Source organism: Oncorhynchus nerka, linkage group LG20, assembly GCF_034236695.1.
Source record: "Oncorhynchus nerka isolate Pitt River linkage group LG20, Oner_Uvic_2.0, whole genome shotgun sequence".
Classification (NCBI taxonomy): Eukaryota; Metazoa; Chordata; class Actinopteri; order Salmoniformes; family Salmonidae; genus Oncorhynchus; species Oncorhynchus nerka.
The window spans coordinates 65,334,614-65,349,028 of NC_088415.1; the positions used below are offsets into that span (position 1 = coordinate 65,334,614).

Consider the following 14,415-nt stretch of genomic DNA (forward strand, 5'->3'; position numbering starts at 1 on the left):
CTAATTAACTAACTATGTTAAATTGTTACCTGATTAAATGAATAATGTAACAGTTAACTCATTAGGATCTGGGGCACCACGAGATTCTCTAAAACAATGTTGGAGGCGGCTTATGGTAGAGAAATGAGCATTCAATTCTCTGGCAACAGCTCTGATGGACATTCCTGCAGTCAGCATGCCAATTGCACACTCCCTCAAAACCTGAGACATCTGTGTCATTGTGATGTGTGACAAAACCGCACATTTTAGAATGGCCTTTTGTTGTCCCCACCACAAGTTGCACCTGTGTAATAATCACGCTGTTTAATCAGATTCTTGATATACCACACCTGTCAGGTGGATGGATTATCTTGGCAAAGGATAAATATTCTCTAACAGGGATGTAAAGAAATTTGTGCACAACATTTGAGAGAAATAAGCTTTTTGTGCTTATGGAAAAATTCTGGGAACTTCTGGGACCAACACATGTTGTGTTAATAATTTTGTTCAGTAAATATACACTACCGTTCAAAAGTTTGGGGTCACTTAGAAATGTCCTTGTTTTTTAAATTAAAGCACATTTTTTGTCCATTAAAATAACATCAAATTGATCAGAAATACAGTGTATACATGGTTAATGTTGTAAATGACTATTGAAGCTGGAACTGGACGATTTTTTAATGGAATATCTACATAGGTGTACGGAGGCCCATTATCAGCAACCATCACTCCTGTGTTCCGATGGCATGTTGTATTAGCTAATCCAAGTTTATCATTTTAAAAGGCTAATTGATCATTAGAAAACCCTTTTGCAATTATGTTAGCACAGCTGAAAACTGTTATGCTTATTAAAGAAGCAATAAAACTGACCGCCTTTAGACTAGTTGAGAATCTGGAGCATCAGCAGTGGGTTCGATTACAGGCTCAAAATGGCCAGAAACAAAAACCTTTCTTCTGAAACTCGTCAGTCTATTCTTGTTCTGAGAAATGAAGATTATTCCATACGAGAAATTGCCAAGAAACTGAAAATCTCGTACAACGCTGTGTATTACTCACTTCACAGAACAGCGCAAACTGTTTCTAACCAGAATAGAAAGAGGAGTGGGAGGCCCCGGTGCACAACTGAGCAAGACGACAAGTACATTTGAGTGTCTAGTTTGAGAAACAGACGCCTGACAAGTCCTCAACTGGCAGCTTCATGATATAGTACCCAAAAAACACCCGTTTCAACGTCAACAGTGAAGAGGCGACTCTGTGATGCTGGCCTTCTAGTAGAGTTCCTCTGTCCAGTGTCTGTGTTCTTTTGCCCATCGTAATCTTTTATTTTTGTTGGCCAGTCTGAGATATGGCTTTTTCTTTGTAACTCTGCCTAGAAAGCCAGCATACTAGAGTTGCCTCTTCACTGTTGACATTGAGACTGGTGCTTTGCGAGTGCTATTTAATGAAGCTGCCAGTTGAGGACTTGTAAGGCGTCTGTTTCTCAAACTAGACACTCTAATGTACTTGATCTTTTTCCGCAAAATCTCAGTTTCATTCTCCAGTGAATGCCGGTGATCTGGGCTTGGTCAGTTGTCTGTAGTATCTCCCTCCCGTGCCGAATCATTGAAGAAAAACTCTTTGCCTATTCTGAGGTGAGTAATTGCAGCTCTGATGTCCAGAAGCTCTTTTCGGTCATAAGAGACTGTAGCAGCAACATTATGTACCAAACAAGTTACGAACAACGCGAAAAAACAAAACAAAAAGCAATAGTTCTTCCTGACTGTATGAAATAACACTATCCTGCCGATAGAGTGTATATAATCCCAAATCTAATATAGATTTTCTGGGCTAGCAATGTAAGAAATAATACTGCAAAGTTTCCTATTGACTAGAAGCGAGGCAGCCCTCTCTGTCGGCACCATCAGCACTTAATGATTCTCTACCCTATACTCTACACTACACTATACTTAATTGTTTTGTTACATAAACTGAAATTAGGTGAACTATTAGAAATTTTGCATTGAAGAAATGGCGGAGCGATTCCTTGCTGTCCCCAGTCCACCTGGCCATGCTGCTGCTCCAGTTTCAACTGACCTGAGCCCTAGGACCGTGCCCCAGGACTACCTGACATGATGACTCCTTGCTGTCCCCAGTCCACCCCACATAGCCTGGTTCCTCTCTAGGTTTCTTCCTAGGTTTTGGCCTTTCTAGGGAGTTTTTCCTAGCCACCGTGCTTCTACACCTGCATTGCTTGCTGTTTGGGGTTTTAGGCTGGGTTTCTGTACAGCACTTTGAGATATCAGCTGATGTACGAAGGGCTATATAAATAAATTTGATTTGATTCGATTTGATTTGATTTCTGCATAGTGCATCTTTAATTATTAAGCAAGTGAGGAGTTTTTGAGAGAGTGTGGAATTTAGTCAAGAAAAAAATGAATTGTTTTTTTTGATACCTGAGGCGTATTTGATCTAATATAGGTTAAGTAATGCTTAGGTTGTTATGAGCATACTGATAATAAGTGTGATGCACGTGACATTCTGGTAAATTGAGAAAAAACACAATTCATTGAATTGTCCCTGTTGAAATTCAAGGCGTCTATGCATATTCATGAGGCTAGAATAGCATCTCACTCTCCATTGAATACAGGCGGTTGACGTCAACACCCTTATCGAATATTGAAAGTATATTCAAATAACGAGATGTATCCTCCAATCCAGAGAGGAATGGGCGGGAGCTTGACATCCCACTGTTCCGCTCTATGGACAGCGAATCCCATTGTTAGGGCGGAGTCACAAGCATCTTGTCATTATGTCCAGGATCTCTGATAATATTGCTAGCCAGACAGTTATTTGTTAATTTTTTCGCGAAGTCATTGGTCGATATTTGTACAAAATATTAATTTTCTATCGCTTGATGTTGTTATGGTAGTTGCTTTTTAAGTGAACGTTTTACATTTCAAATCGTAGACCGAGGAATGAGTGATATTCATTTAAGGAATAACATGTCGCTAACATTAGCTAGCTAACCGAAGTAGCTAACGTTAGCTACTGTTATTATCTAGCTCTTTGTTTTGACTGTGATGGTCTGATGATGTTGAATAGCTTGGAAAGCTGCTGGGGCTCGATATAGTATTCGTATGAACAGACATATTATATTTTAATGGGTTGTTAAACAGTAGTTAATGTGTAATACCGTTACTTCTGTAACGAGTGGAGGATACATGTGGTTGTAAACTAACAATAGTAAGTTTACAAGCTAGCTTCTATAGCTAGCTAAACAACGAGGGGCTGAGAAGAGGACATGGGTAATTGTCTCAAATCGCCGACGTCGGACGATATATCTTTGCTTCACGAGTCTGACAGAGGAAGTTATGCGGACGCAGACGCGGATTTGGAGCCACCTCCGCCTTACCAGGTCAGACTTGATATTAACTTAGCTAGATAGTTTTATTAGTTATTTAGCTAGCAAACGTTAGCCAGTCACTGGTGTGAAGTAGGGTTATGATAATTGACAGAATCATGCAAAACCCAGGGTAGGGGGCAAATGCATTGAACATCTTGGGAATCTGGTCAAAACATTTTCTGATTATTTAGCTAGCTGGTTGATGTAATTTCGTTTGTATTCTTCCAGACCTGGGTTATGACTCATTCATATAGCTCGGTAACGTTATAGTTTAAAGTTGCTGTCAAATTTATAGTTTCAATTTGACTTCAGATTAGCCCGAATGAAAGATTTAAAGACCAGGGTAAATAATAGGTTTTGAATATTTAGAAATATATATTTTACCTTTATTTAACAAGGCAAGTCAGTTAAGAAGGAATTCTTATTTACAATGGCGGCCTACCCCGGACAAACCTGGACCAGGGCCAATTGTGCTCAGCCCTATGGGACTCCCAGTCACGGCCAGATGTGATACAGGCTGGATTCGAACCAGGGACTGTAGTGACACCTTAGACTATGTATTGTATTAGCTAGGTATTGCAACTGATTATGGGTCTGAGTTTTCATATTACAATAGTTTAACAAACCCAGTTACACAAAGGAAAAATCACACACGCAGCACTTTTGTTGCCCAAATGCTTTTCAATCTCACAAAAGTGTTCCTAACAGGCTTGCCAAGAATGTCCAGAATGGGCAGTTTTTGTCAACGGCTTTATCCACGGCAGGGTGGATAACAGTACAACAATATCTATGGGCTTATAAAGCCTAAATGAACAACTTTAGCTGACATGAAATTTCTGACAAGTTAGAAATAGCTCTCTAAGGTATGTAATGACTAACATGACAAAAGGAACTGATGATGCACCGCCCAGTTTCAAAATTGCACCCTGTGCATTCTACTATTACAACTAGGTGTCATCTGGCATCAACTTTATCAATTGAAACCAATATAAGCCCAGCCACTCTTATAGGCAGGGTGAAACTGAGCTAGGAGGGGGGCCCATCCCATCTCACGCATACAGTGATTGATAAAACACTGGGTTGTGCAATCAGTCCAGTTGAATTGGCCTGTTTATTGACTCTCCTCTGTATGTGTGTCTTTTCTCCAGGAGCAGGCGCACATGCCGGTGTACCACCCCACCCCCAGCCAGGCCCGCCTGGCCACCCAGCTGACTGAGGAGGAGCAGGTCCGTATCGCCCAGCGTATCGGCCTCATCCAGCATCTTCCCCGGGGCGTCTATGACGGAGGCCGGGATGGCTCCGAGAAAAAAATCAGAGAGTGAGCATCTGCATACCACTGTTTTTATTCTTTGATGTTATTGATAAAGATCACTGATCATGTGACCTAACTAGGTAAAACTTCTGCCCTAGCTGTAACATGTGTTTAACATAACTAGTGCCCATGGTTTTTCCTGGTCAGGTAATGTGCTCAGGAGAAATATACGACAGACTCTAATTAAAACTACTATTCATAATTGTATATAACCCATTTTCTAGGTGTGTGATATGTATGATGGACTTTGTGTACGGGGACCCCATCCGATTCCTGCCCTGTATGCACATTTACCACATGGACTGTATAGATGACTGGCTGATGAGGTCCTTCACCTGCCCCTCCTGCATGGAGCCTGTGGATGCTGCCCTGCTTTCTACCTACGAGACCAACTGACCCCTAAGACAACCCTACCCCATTATGATGAGCTCCGCAAAGCTGCACCCCTATACACACACACACACACTACAACCATCACAGACTTCTTACAGCTCCACCTCCACCAGCCCCAACAAATACATACACACGCTGCCCTCCTCCGCTTTTAACTTTGGGATAACGAGTAGCATGGTGTCTTGGTCGGTGATGACATAGATAGAGAGAGACTATGCGAACACTAGTGATTAACAATGAAAAGACTTTGACCCATCCGCCCATCACCTGGAACTGGCTCTGAACTGAACAGGCTGAGTCATGGAGGACATAGGAGGACAAGCATGAAAATATGTTTGTGTGTCTGTGGTGGACTGGGTTCCTGAGCCAGCTGTTGAATACAGTAGGCCTGGGTTGGTGATGTTATGGTGGGAAGGAGGGGGCTGTTACCGTAGTGATGGCTCACTGCAGTTCCATTTGAGCAGGTCTCGGTGGTATCCCATTCCAGCATTTTGTTCACCATGATTAGTAGCTGAAAATGTGATTGGATAATTCTCTGTCGTCTGAATTTGGCCACCAGGAGGTATCCTATCAGATTCCTCTAAAAGCCACAGCTGGCAACACCATGACATGACTCATCTGTCTTCTAAAGTCTCCAAATCCTGCACTCTGAATATGGCTTAGTAAGGGTAAAAAAGCCCCAGGAAAGCCGGCATGGTGGCGTAATAATCGGTATCTCTCTATGGACTGAAGCTTACCCTGTTTTAGTGTTACAGTTGCAAAGTAAAATAAGTTACAGAGCATAGTATTCTTTAGGCTTACAACAAAGTAACTATAGTATGCACATACACAGTGCAGAAATCACCCAAAGTCCATCCTTTATTAGACTATGTACTACATGCATTGGCTTTTGTTTTGCCATTCAGATTTACCATTCGAAATAGCTCCACTGCCATTCCGAATGGCCTAAAGAAGTGTATGAGCTGTATGTCAGTCACCCTGTGTAAGGTTCATATGTTTTACTTTTAGAGGATTAACATAGCTGTCAGCCAATGTAAAGGGCTCGTTTGTGCATGTGGTGGAGGATCAGTCTAGAAGTTAGGAATGCTTGCACACACATTAAATCTGATCCCGAGATTTGCACTTTACTTATAGGACATTAACGGAAGCATTATGTTAATATATATCTATATCTAGAACCTTGCACTTTTCAATATTATTTATTATTTTTGCAGCACAGAAGTTAGGATTGATATTGATAATGGTATCAATGCTACCATTGGTCACTTATCACATTAAAGAAAAGCTCAATAGCTGAATATATATTCATGAATTGTGTGATTCAGTAGAGTGAGTCTCTGCTTTGTTTTGCTTGTCTTGATCCTAGCGTGTGTTTTTGTGTGAAAGTGACTGGGAGGAGGGGAGACATTAAGAATAGTGGAATTTCTTCCCTTAAGTACTTAGCTTACTTATCTGTATTTTCAGTCTTCTCCCACAGTCAATACATCATTGTGCAAAAATACGTTCTGGCTGTTTTTACATACACTATGATTTCCTTTTTTGTTTGTCGCTTTTTATATATATATATGTTTGTAACTGCTGCTGTGGTGAATTATTTCCGTTAAATGTTTAGTTTATATTATAATTGATACCCTTTTCTGTATTTATGTTTGCACTGGTGGGAAAAGTACCCAAATTCATACATGAGTAAAAATAAAGATACCTTAATAGAAAATGACTCAAGTAAAAGTCACCCAGTAAAATACTACTTGAGTAAAAGTTAAAGAGTATTTGGTTTTAAATATAAAGTATAAATAATATAAAAAGTATAAATAATTTCAAATTCCTTATATTAAGCAAACCAGACGACACCATTTTCTCGTTTTTTAAATTTACGGATAGACAAGGACACACTCAGACATCATTTACAAACAAAGCATTTGTGCTTATTGAGCCTGCCAGATCAGAGGCAGTAGGGATGACCAGGGATGTTCTCTTGATAAGTGCGCGCATTGGACCATTTTCCTGTCCTACTAAGCATTCAAAATGTAACGAGTACATTTGGGTGTCATGTAAAATGTATGGAGTAAAAAAAACAATATTTTCTTTAGGAATGTAGCGAAGTAAAAGTAGTCAAAAATATAAATATTAAAGTACAGATACCCCCAAAAACTTCTTAAGTAGTACTTTACACCACTGGATGTTTGTATATCTCCTACCTTTAGATGTATTGTTTGTCATTGTGTTTGTAGGAGATAAAAGTTTTGGCCATTAGAGTTTACACTGGTTTTGACTATGCATCTGCAAAACTCTGTCCCAGAGATATAAAGTGCAAGAGGGAGAAGATTTACAGTGCATTTGGACAGTATTCAGACCACTTGACTTTTTCCACATTTTCCACATTATTCTACAACTGATTACATTTGAAAAATCCCCCATCAATCTACACACAATAACCTGTTTTCTCTTTGTCATTATAGAGTTAGACATTTTGCAAATGTGTGTGTATATATATATATATATATATATATATAAAAACAAAAACCTTATTTACAGTTGAAGTTGGAAGTTTATATACACCTTGGCCAAATACATTTAAACTCAGTTTTTCACAATTCCTGACATTTAATCCATGTAAAAATTCCCTGTCTTAGGTTAGTTTGATCACCACTTTATTTTAAGAACGTGAAATGTCAATAATAGGAGAGAGAATGATTTATATCAGCTTTGATTTCTATCATCACATTCCCATTGGGTCAGAAGTTTACATACACTCAATTAGTTTTTGATAGCATTGCCTATAAATGGTTTAACTTGGGTCAAACGTTTCGGATAGCCTTCCACAAGCTTCCCACAATAAGTTGGGTGAATTTTGGCCCATTCCTCCCGACAGAACTGGTGTAACTGAGTCAGGTTTGTAGGCCTCCTTGCCGCATATGCTTTTTCTGTTCTGCCCACAAATGTTCTATTGGATTGAGGTCAGTCCTTTGTGATGACTTTGTTGTCCTTAAGCCATTTTGCCACAACTTTGGAAGTATGCTTGGGGTCATTGTCCATTTGGAAGACCCATTTGCAACCAAGCATTAACTTCCTGACTGATGTCTTGAGATGTTGCTTCAATTTATCCACATAATTTTCCTTCCTCATGAAGCCATCTATTTTGTGAAGTGCACCAGTCCCTCCTGCAGCAAAGCATCCCCACAACATGATGCTGTCACCCCTGTGCTTCACAGTTGAGATGGTGTTCTTCGGCTTGCAAGCCTCCCCCTTTTTCCTCCGAACATAACAATGGTCATTATGGCCAAACAGTTATATTTTTGTTTTATCAGACCAGAGGATATTTCTCCAAAAAGTACGATCTTTGTCCCCATGTGCAGTTGCAAACCGTAGTCCGGCTTTTTTAATGAGCGGCATTTCAGGTTATGTCGATACAGGATTCGTTTTACTGTGGATATAGATACTTTTGTACCTGTTTCCTCCAGCATCTTCACAAGGTCCTTTGCTATTGTTCTGGGATTGATTCGTACTTTTCACACCAAAGTACGTTAATCTCCAGGAGACAGAATGCATCTCCTTCCTGAGCGGCATGACGGCTGCGTGGTCCCATGGTGTTTATACTTGCATACTATTGTTTGTACAGATGAACGTGGTACCTTCAGGTGTTTGGAAATTGCTCCCGAGGATCAACCAGACTTGTGAAGTTCTACAATTTATCTTATGAGGTCTTGGCTGATTTATTTTTATTTTCCCATGATGTCAATCAAAGAGGCACTGAGTTTGAAGGTAGGCCTTGAAATACATCCACAGGTACACCTCCAATGGACTCAAATGATGTCAATTAGCCTATCAGAAGCTTCTAAAGCCATGGCATCATTTTCTGGAATTTTCCAACTATTTAAACACAAGTCAACTTAGTGTATGTAAATTTCTGACCCACAGGAATTGTGATACAGTGAATTGCAAGTGAAATAATCTGTCTGTGAACAATTGTTGGAAAAATGACTTGTGTCATGCACAAAGTAGATGTCCTAACCGACTTGCCAAAACTATAGTGTGTTAACAAATTTGTGGAGTGATTGAAAAATGAGTTTTAATGACTCCAACCTAAGTGGATGTCAACTTCAACTGTAAATAAGTATTCAGATCCTTTGCTGTGAGACTCGAAGTTGAGCTCAGGTGCATCCTGTTTCCATTGACCATCCTTGAGATGTTTCTACAACTTGACACCTGTGCTAAATTCAATTGATTGGACATGATTTGGAAAGGCCCACACCTGACTATATAAGGTCCCACAGTTGACAGTGCATCTCAGAGCAAAAACCAAGCCATGAGGTCGAAGGAATTGTCCGTAGAGCGCCGAGACAGGATTGTGTCAAGGCACAGATGTGTGGAAGGGTACCAAGAACACAGTGGCCTCCATCAGTCTTAAATAGAGGAAGTTTGGAACCACCAAGACTCTTCCTTCAGCTGGCAACCCTGGCCCAACTGATCAATCAGGGGAGAAGGGCCTTGGTCAGGGAGGTGACCAAGAAGCCGATGGTCACTGCCAAAGCTCCAGAGTTTCTCTGTGGATATGGGAGAAACTTCCAGAAGGACATCCATCTCTGCAGCACTCCTCCAAACAGTTCTTTAGGTTAGAGTGGCCTGATGGAAGCAACCTCTCAGTAAAAGGCACATGACACCCCGCTTGGAGTTTGCCAAAAAACACCTAAAGACTCTCAGACCGTGAAAAACAATATTCTCTGGTCTGATGAAACCTAGATTTAACTATTTTGCCTGAATGCCAAGCATCACTGCTGCAGGAAACTACAGGGACTGGGAGACCTGTCAGGATCGAGCGAAAGATGAACGGAGCAAAGTGCAGTGATCCTTCATGAAAACCTGCTCCGACGCGCTCAGGACCTCAGACTGAGGCCAATGTTCACCTTACAACAGGAGAGGGACCATAAGGACACAGCCAAGACAACGCAGGAGTGGCTTCGTATAAGTCTCTGAATGTCCTTGAGTGGCCCAGCCAGAACCCAGACATGAACCCGATCTAAACATCTCTGTAGAGACCTGAAAATAGCTGTGTAGCGACGCTCCCCATCCAACCTGACAGAGCTTGAGAGGATCTGCAGAGAAGAATGGGGGAAACTCCCCAAATACAGGCGTTCCAAGCTTGCAGCATCATACCCAAGAAGACTGGAGGCTGTAATCGCTGCCAAAGGTGCTTCAACAAAGTACTGAGTAAAGGGTCTGAATACCTATGTAAATGTGATGCATTTTTAATTGTTAATACATTTGCCAAAATGTAAGAAACAGTTTTTGCTTTTGTTATTGTGTGTAGATTGATGATTTGGGGGGAAAACAATTGAATCCATTTTAGAATGAGGCTGTAATGTAACAATGTGGGAAAAGTAAATGTTTTTTTACATCTTTTGCTTCTTTTTTTTTGTTCAGGAATCTGAAAATAAATGTAATCTTGATTTTTGGAAGGCCAAACAGCCCCTATATGTAATCTGTATAAAATAAACCGGAAAGCACACACCTGGGTAATCCCTGAATTATTAGTGTTCTGAGACTGTAGTATCTTCTTGTTACACCAGATGGTAGTACAGTGTTATATTTCCCCTTTAAAGCTAGCTCTATCAACACAGTACATACAGTATATTTTGCTCCTTTGTTGTTTTTTCGCTGTCATTATCATGGCCATGTTTTTTGAAAGTCTCTTGCCATAGGCAGCCCTATTCAGATTTTTTTTTAACGCTAATTGGTCTTTTGACCAATCACATAAGTTGTTTTTCAGAGCTGATCTGATTGGTATGAAGACCAATTTAGTGAGAAGAAGAAAAAATCGGAATTAGGCTGCCTGTTGAGACATGGCCAGACAGTTTTGTACAAAGCCAGGCTTTTATGGCCATGATCTGTGCTTTTACAAAAAGGGATTGGCAACATGCCTGTTTGTTCCTCAGATTAGGTGTTTGTCCCAGTTAATCGGTGTGATCAGCTTAATTTAGCAATGTTTCAATGCATTCACCTGTGAAAGTTTAGGCTAGCGGGGCTAATGTCATGATACGTAGGCAAGATTACATTAGGCAACGTTACACAAAACATGGGCTCTGTCAAAATAATGACTCTTGTTGCAACATGCTAACATGTTTGTACTTTTCCTTGAAACTTAATACAATCATGATGATACATGCCATTAAGCAGACACTTTTATCCAAAACGACTGCATGCATACAATGCACCTAATCAGATTTTCTATGGCAACAGCTAGTCTTTGTTGCCCTTTCACTAGTAGTTCCGATCAGCATTAGTAAGGTTTTTTAGTATTGCAACCCTGAAGTACTCAAAAACTACAAGCTGATCTTGTACGCTGTCTGTGGGCTCCCTAAGAAATAATTGTAAGAAGCCTACTGATGCCCTGATACCTGCAGGTTCCATTTTGTGCTCAACCATACTAAATCATAGGTTTCACAAAGTTAAATGACTTTAAATCATGATGTAAGATGATCAGGTGAGTGGCTTTTTTTGCGAGTTATTTGTAACCTATAGTTTGTCATTGTTTATTTGTTTGTTCTATTGTTGAGTGACAGTTGATGCTTAGTTAGTTTGAATAGCTTGGAGTGGTGACTACTAGTCTTTGTGCCCAGAGTATTGTTGCCAGGTTATGGCTTGTACATTCCGTGGAATGTGACCCGCATAGAGCACTTCACCTCTGCCCTGGCGATCTCCGACATGTCCTTGGTGTTGAGGATCAGCATGTACCCTGGCCTCTGGGCCCCGGTGGCCACTACAATGGTCAACTGGACACCTGTGGGTCATTGGAAAACCACACTGGTTGTTAGAAAACAGCCTGGACTCATAGACTAGATGTAACATATTACATTTTATATCGGGGAATCTCAAATTAGTATGATATGTTATGTTTGGTTACATAAGACAGAAGGTTACTTAACCCTTTAACCTAAACCTTAACCCCTAGCCTAGGTAACGTTAGCCACAACAAATTGAAATTAGTAACAAATCATACATATTGCATATTCATAGCATATTGTACGCATTGCAATTCGTAACATATCATACGAATTGTAATTTATACCATATTATACGAGATGGATGATGGACATCCACAAATTAATACACAACATATCATACTAAATGGAGGTAGACAGATTTACATTTACTATGTCTACCCCTGAGTCCAGGTTTGAAAATACAGCACCCAGCAAATTTTACAGTAACCCCACTTTTGAACAAATTTTGCTTAGAACATTTTTCTACTAAATTGAAAATACCTTGTCCCTGGATAAATAGCTAAAGTCTCTTAAACTCTATTCCTAACACTAACACAAACAAGATACTGGGTATGTGTTTGCCCTGCACCATACCTGTAACTGTTACCGTATAAAACAGTAACAGTACAGTACATACCATCATCCTCATCCACGCCATCGGGGGTTTGCATAAACTGACTCTGAGGGGTAGGAGTCCGGCTCCTGCCACACCTAGGTCTCCTTGGTCTTCACGTTCAACTTGATAATCTACAGCCGCAAGTGGACAGAGACTCATCAAGGTCTAACATACATGTTTTGGTATTCACATTCAGTTTGATGATGTACAACCACATATAGACAGAAACTCATGGTCACTCAGGTAACATGCTATGGCCCCTGCTATTTACTGCTCAGAGTTAGAAGATTTTGAAGACAGATTTGTGGCAAACAAGACGACTCAACTCTGAAGTGGTTGAGGCGTAGGCATATGTGTAGTTGTTCTCACCGTGCTTCTAATAGTTGATTTGAGGGAACTCAAAGGCTTGGTGAGGCCCAGAGAACAGCGCTTCAGGCTCCAGCCAGATGGTCCCGTCGGAACACATCACCGATGTTGCCGTGGTGTACGGCAGGCAGATCAGGTTCTATCCCTGCTCCTCCTGGAACATATAATCAGTATATGTTGCTATCCAAAAGAAGGGAAAATACAGGCTATGCACATACGCACTTGAATGTATTTTTTTTTGGGGACACAAATATGTAAATGAAACATTTATTTTTTCTAAAGCTGGAATCCGTGGCATTTGTGATATTACAACAACAAAGACATTACTACAAACAAATGCATCCCCCCCTCGGACATCATTGCAAGCGCAATAGCACTATATACTATATAACAACATCTACCCTGTCTGTATTTCTGTGGGTGGAAGCTCATCATAGAGGTCACATGCAGGGTGCTCATCACTCAACCAATCACCTTGGGGAAGGTCTGAGACAAGAGCCAATCACTGCCCTAGCAGGGTATCACCTGATCTGGGTGAGTGAGTGCACAGAGAATATGAGCCATTGTGAGTTGTCTTTACAGGAGAAACCAGCCAGTGCAGCTCTCCAGCGGCAGGGTGGAGAGAATGAGCCATTGTGAGTTGTCTTTACAGGAGAAACCAGCCAGTGCAGCTCTCCAGCACTACTGGTGGATGTGACCTCACTGGCTTGGAAACACTCATGGCTGGCATATGAGTGCAGTGTGTGAGTTGGAATACACCTCCAGAACCCAATTCAGACTACTCTCTACCCACAGTTTTATTCTCAAACTACTGTCTATCACATTTACTCTTTCAACTAAATAAACAAACACATTTATTATTCAAATTTCCGTTACTATGCGACTACACTACCCACAGATAAAGAGCCTCATTGCCAAATCCAGAACTATCCCTTTAATGACTGATCTTAGCTGTCCTGATTTGCATATTCCCAGAATTTCACTTCACAACCACAGACAACTGTACCTAGGTGGGTGGGATTGTTGATTAACAAAAATGATCATATGTAAAATATATACTCTGCCCGTAAATATTTTTCAAGGGTACCTTTCAAAGTAGTTGTAAAACCGTAATAGATGAGGTCGAGGCCGCTGTGGCACTATATAACAACATCTACCCTGTCTCTGTTTCTGTGGGTGGAAGCTCATCATAGAGGTCACATGCAGGGTGCTAGTCACCCAACCAATCACCTTGGGGAAGGTCTGAGACAAGAGCCAATCACTGCCCTAGCAGGGTATCACCTGATCTGGATGAGTGAGTGCACAGAGAATTTGAGGCATTGTGAGTTGTCTTTACAGGAGAAACCAGCCAGTGCACCTCTCCAGCACTACTGGTGGATGTGACCTCACTGGCTTGGAAACACTCATGGCTGGCATATGAGTGCAATGTGTGAGTTGGAATACACCTCCAGAACCCAATTCAGACTACTCTCTACCCACAGTTTTATTCTCAAAAAGTCTATCACATTTACTCTTTCAACTAAATAAACAAACACATGTATTCAAATTTCCGTTACTATGCGACTACACTACCCACAGATAAAGAGCCTCATTGCCAAATTCCCAG

At 40.8% G+C, this 14,415-nt stretch overlaps 1 protein-coding gene across 1 annotated transcript; it reads left to right on the forward strand.

The window, feature by feature from the left end:
- Positions 1-2,751: 2,751 nt before the first annotated feature.
- Positions 2,752-6,780, forward strand: LOC115102972 (RING finger protein 11-like). The gene is made up of 3 exons (XM_029623480.1): positions 2,752-3,373; positions 4,510-4,679; positions 4,898-6,780. Exons 1-3 carry the CDS (start codon positions 3,260-3,262, stop codon positions 5,067-5,069), a joined length of 456 nt encoding a protein of 151 aa, XP_029479340.1. The 5' UTR covers positions 2,752-3,259; the 3' UTR covers positions 5,070-6,780.
- The last annotated feature ends 7,635 nt before the right edge of the window (positions 6,781-14,415 follow it).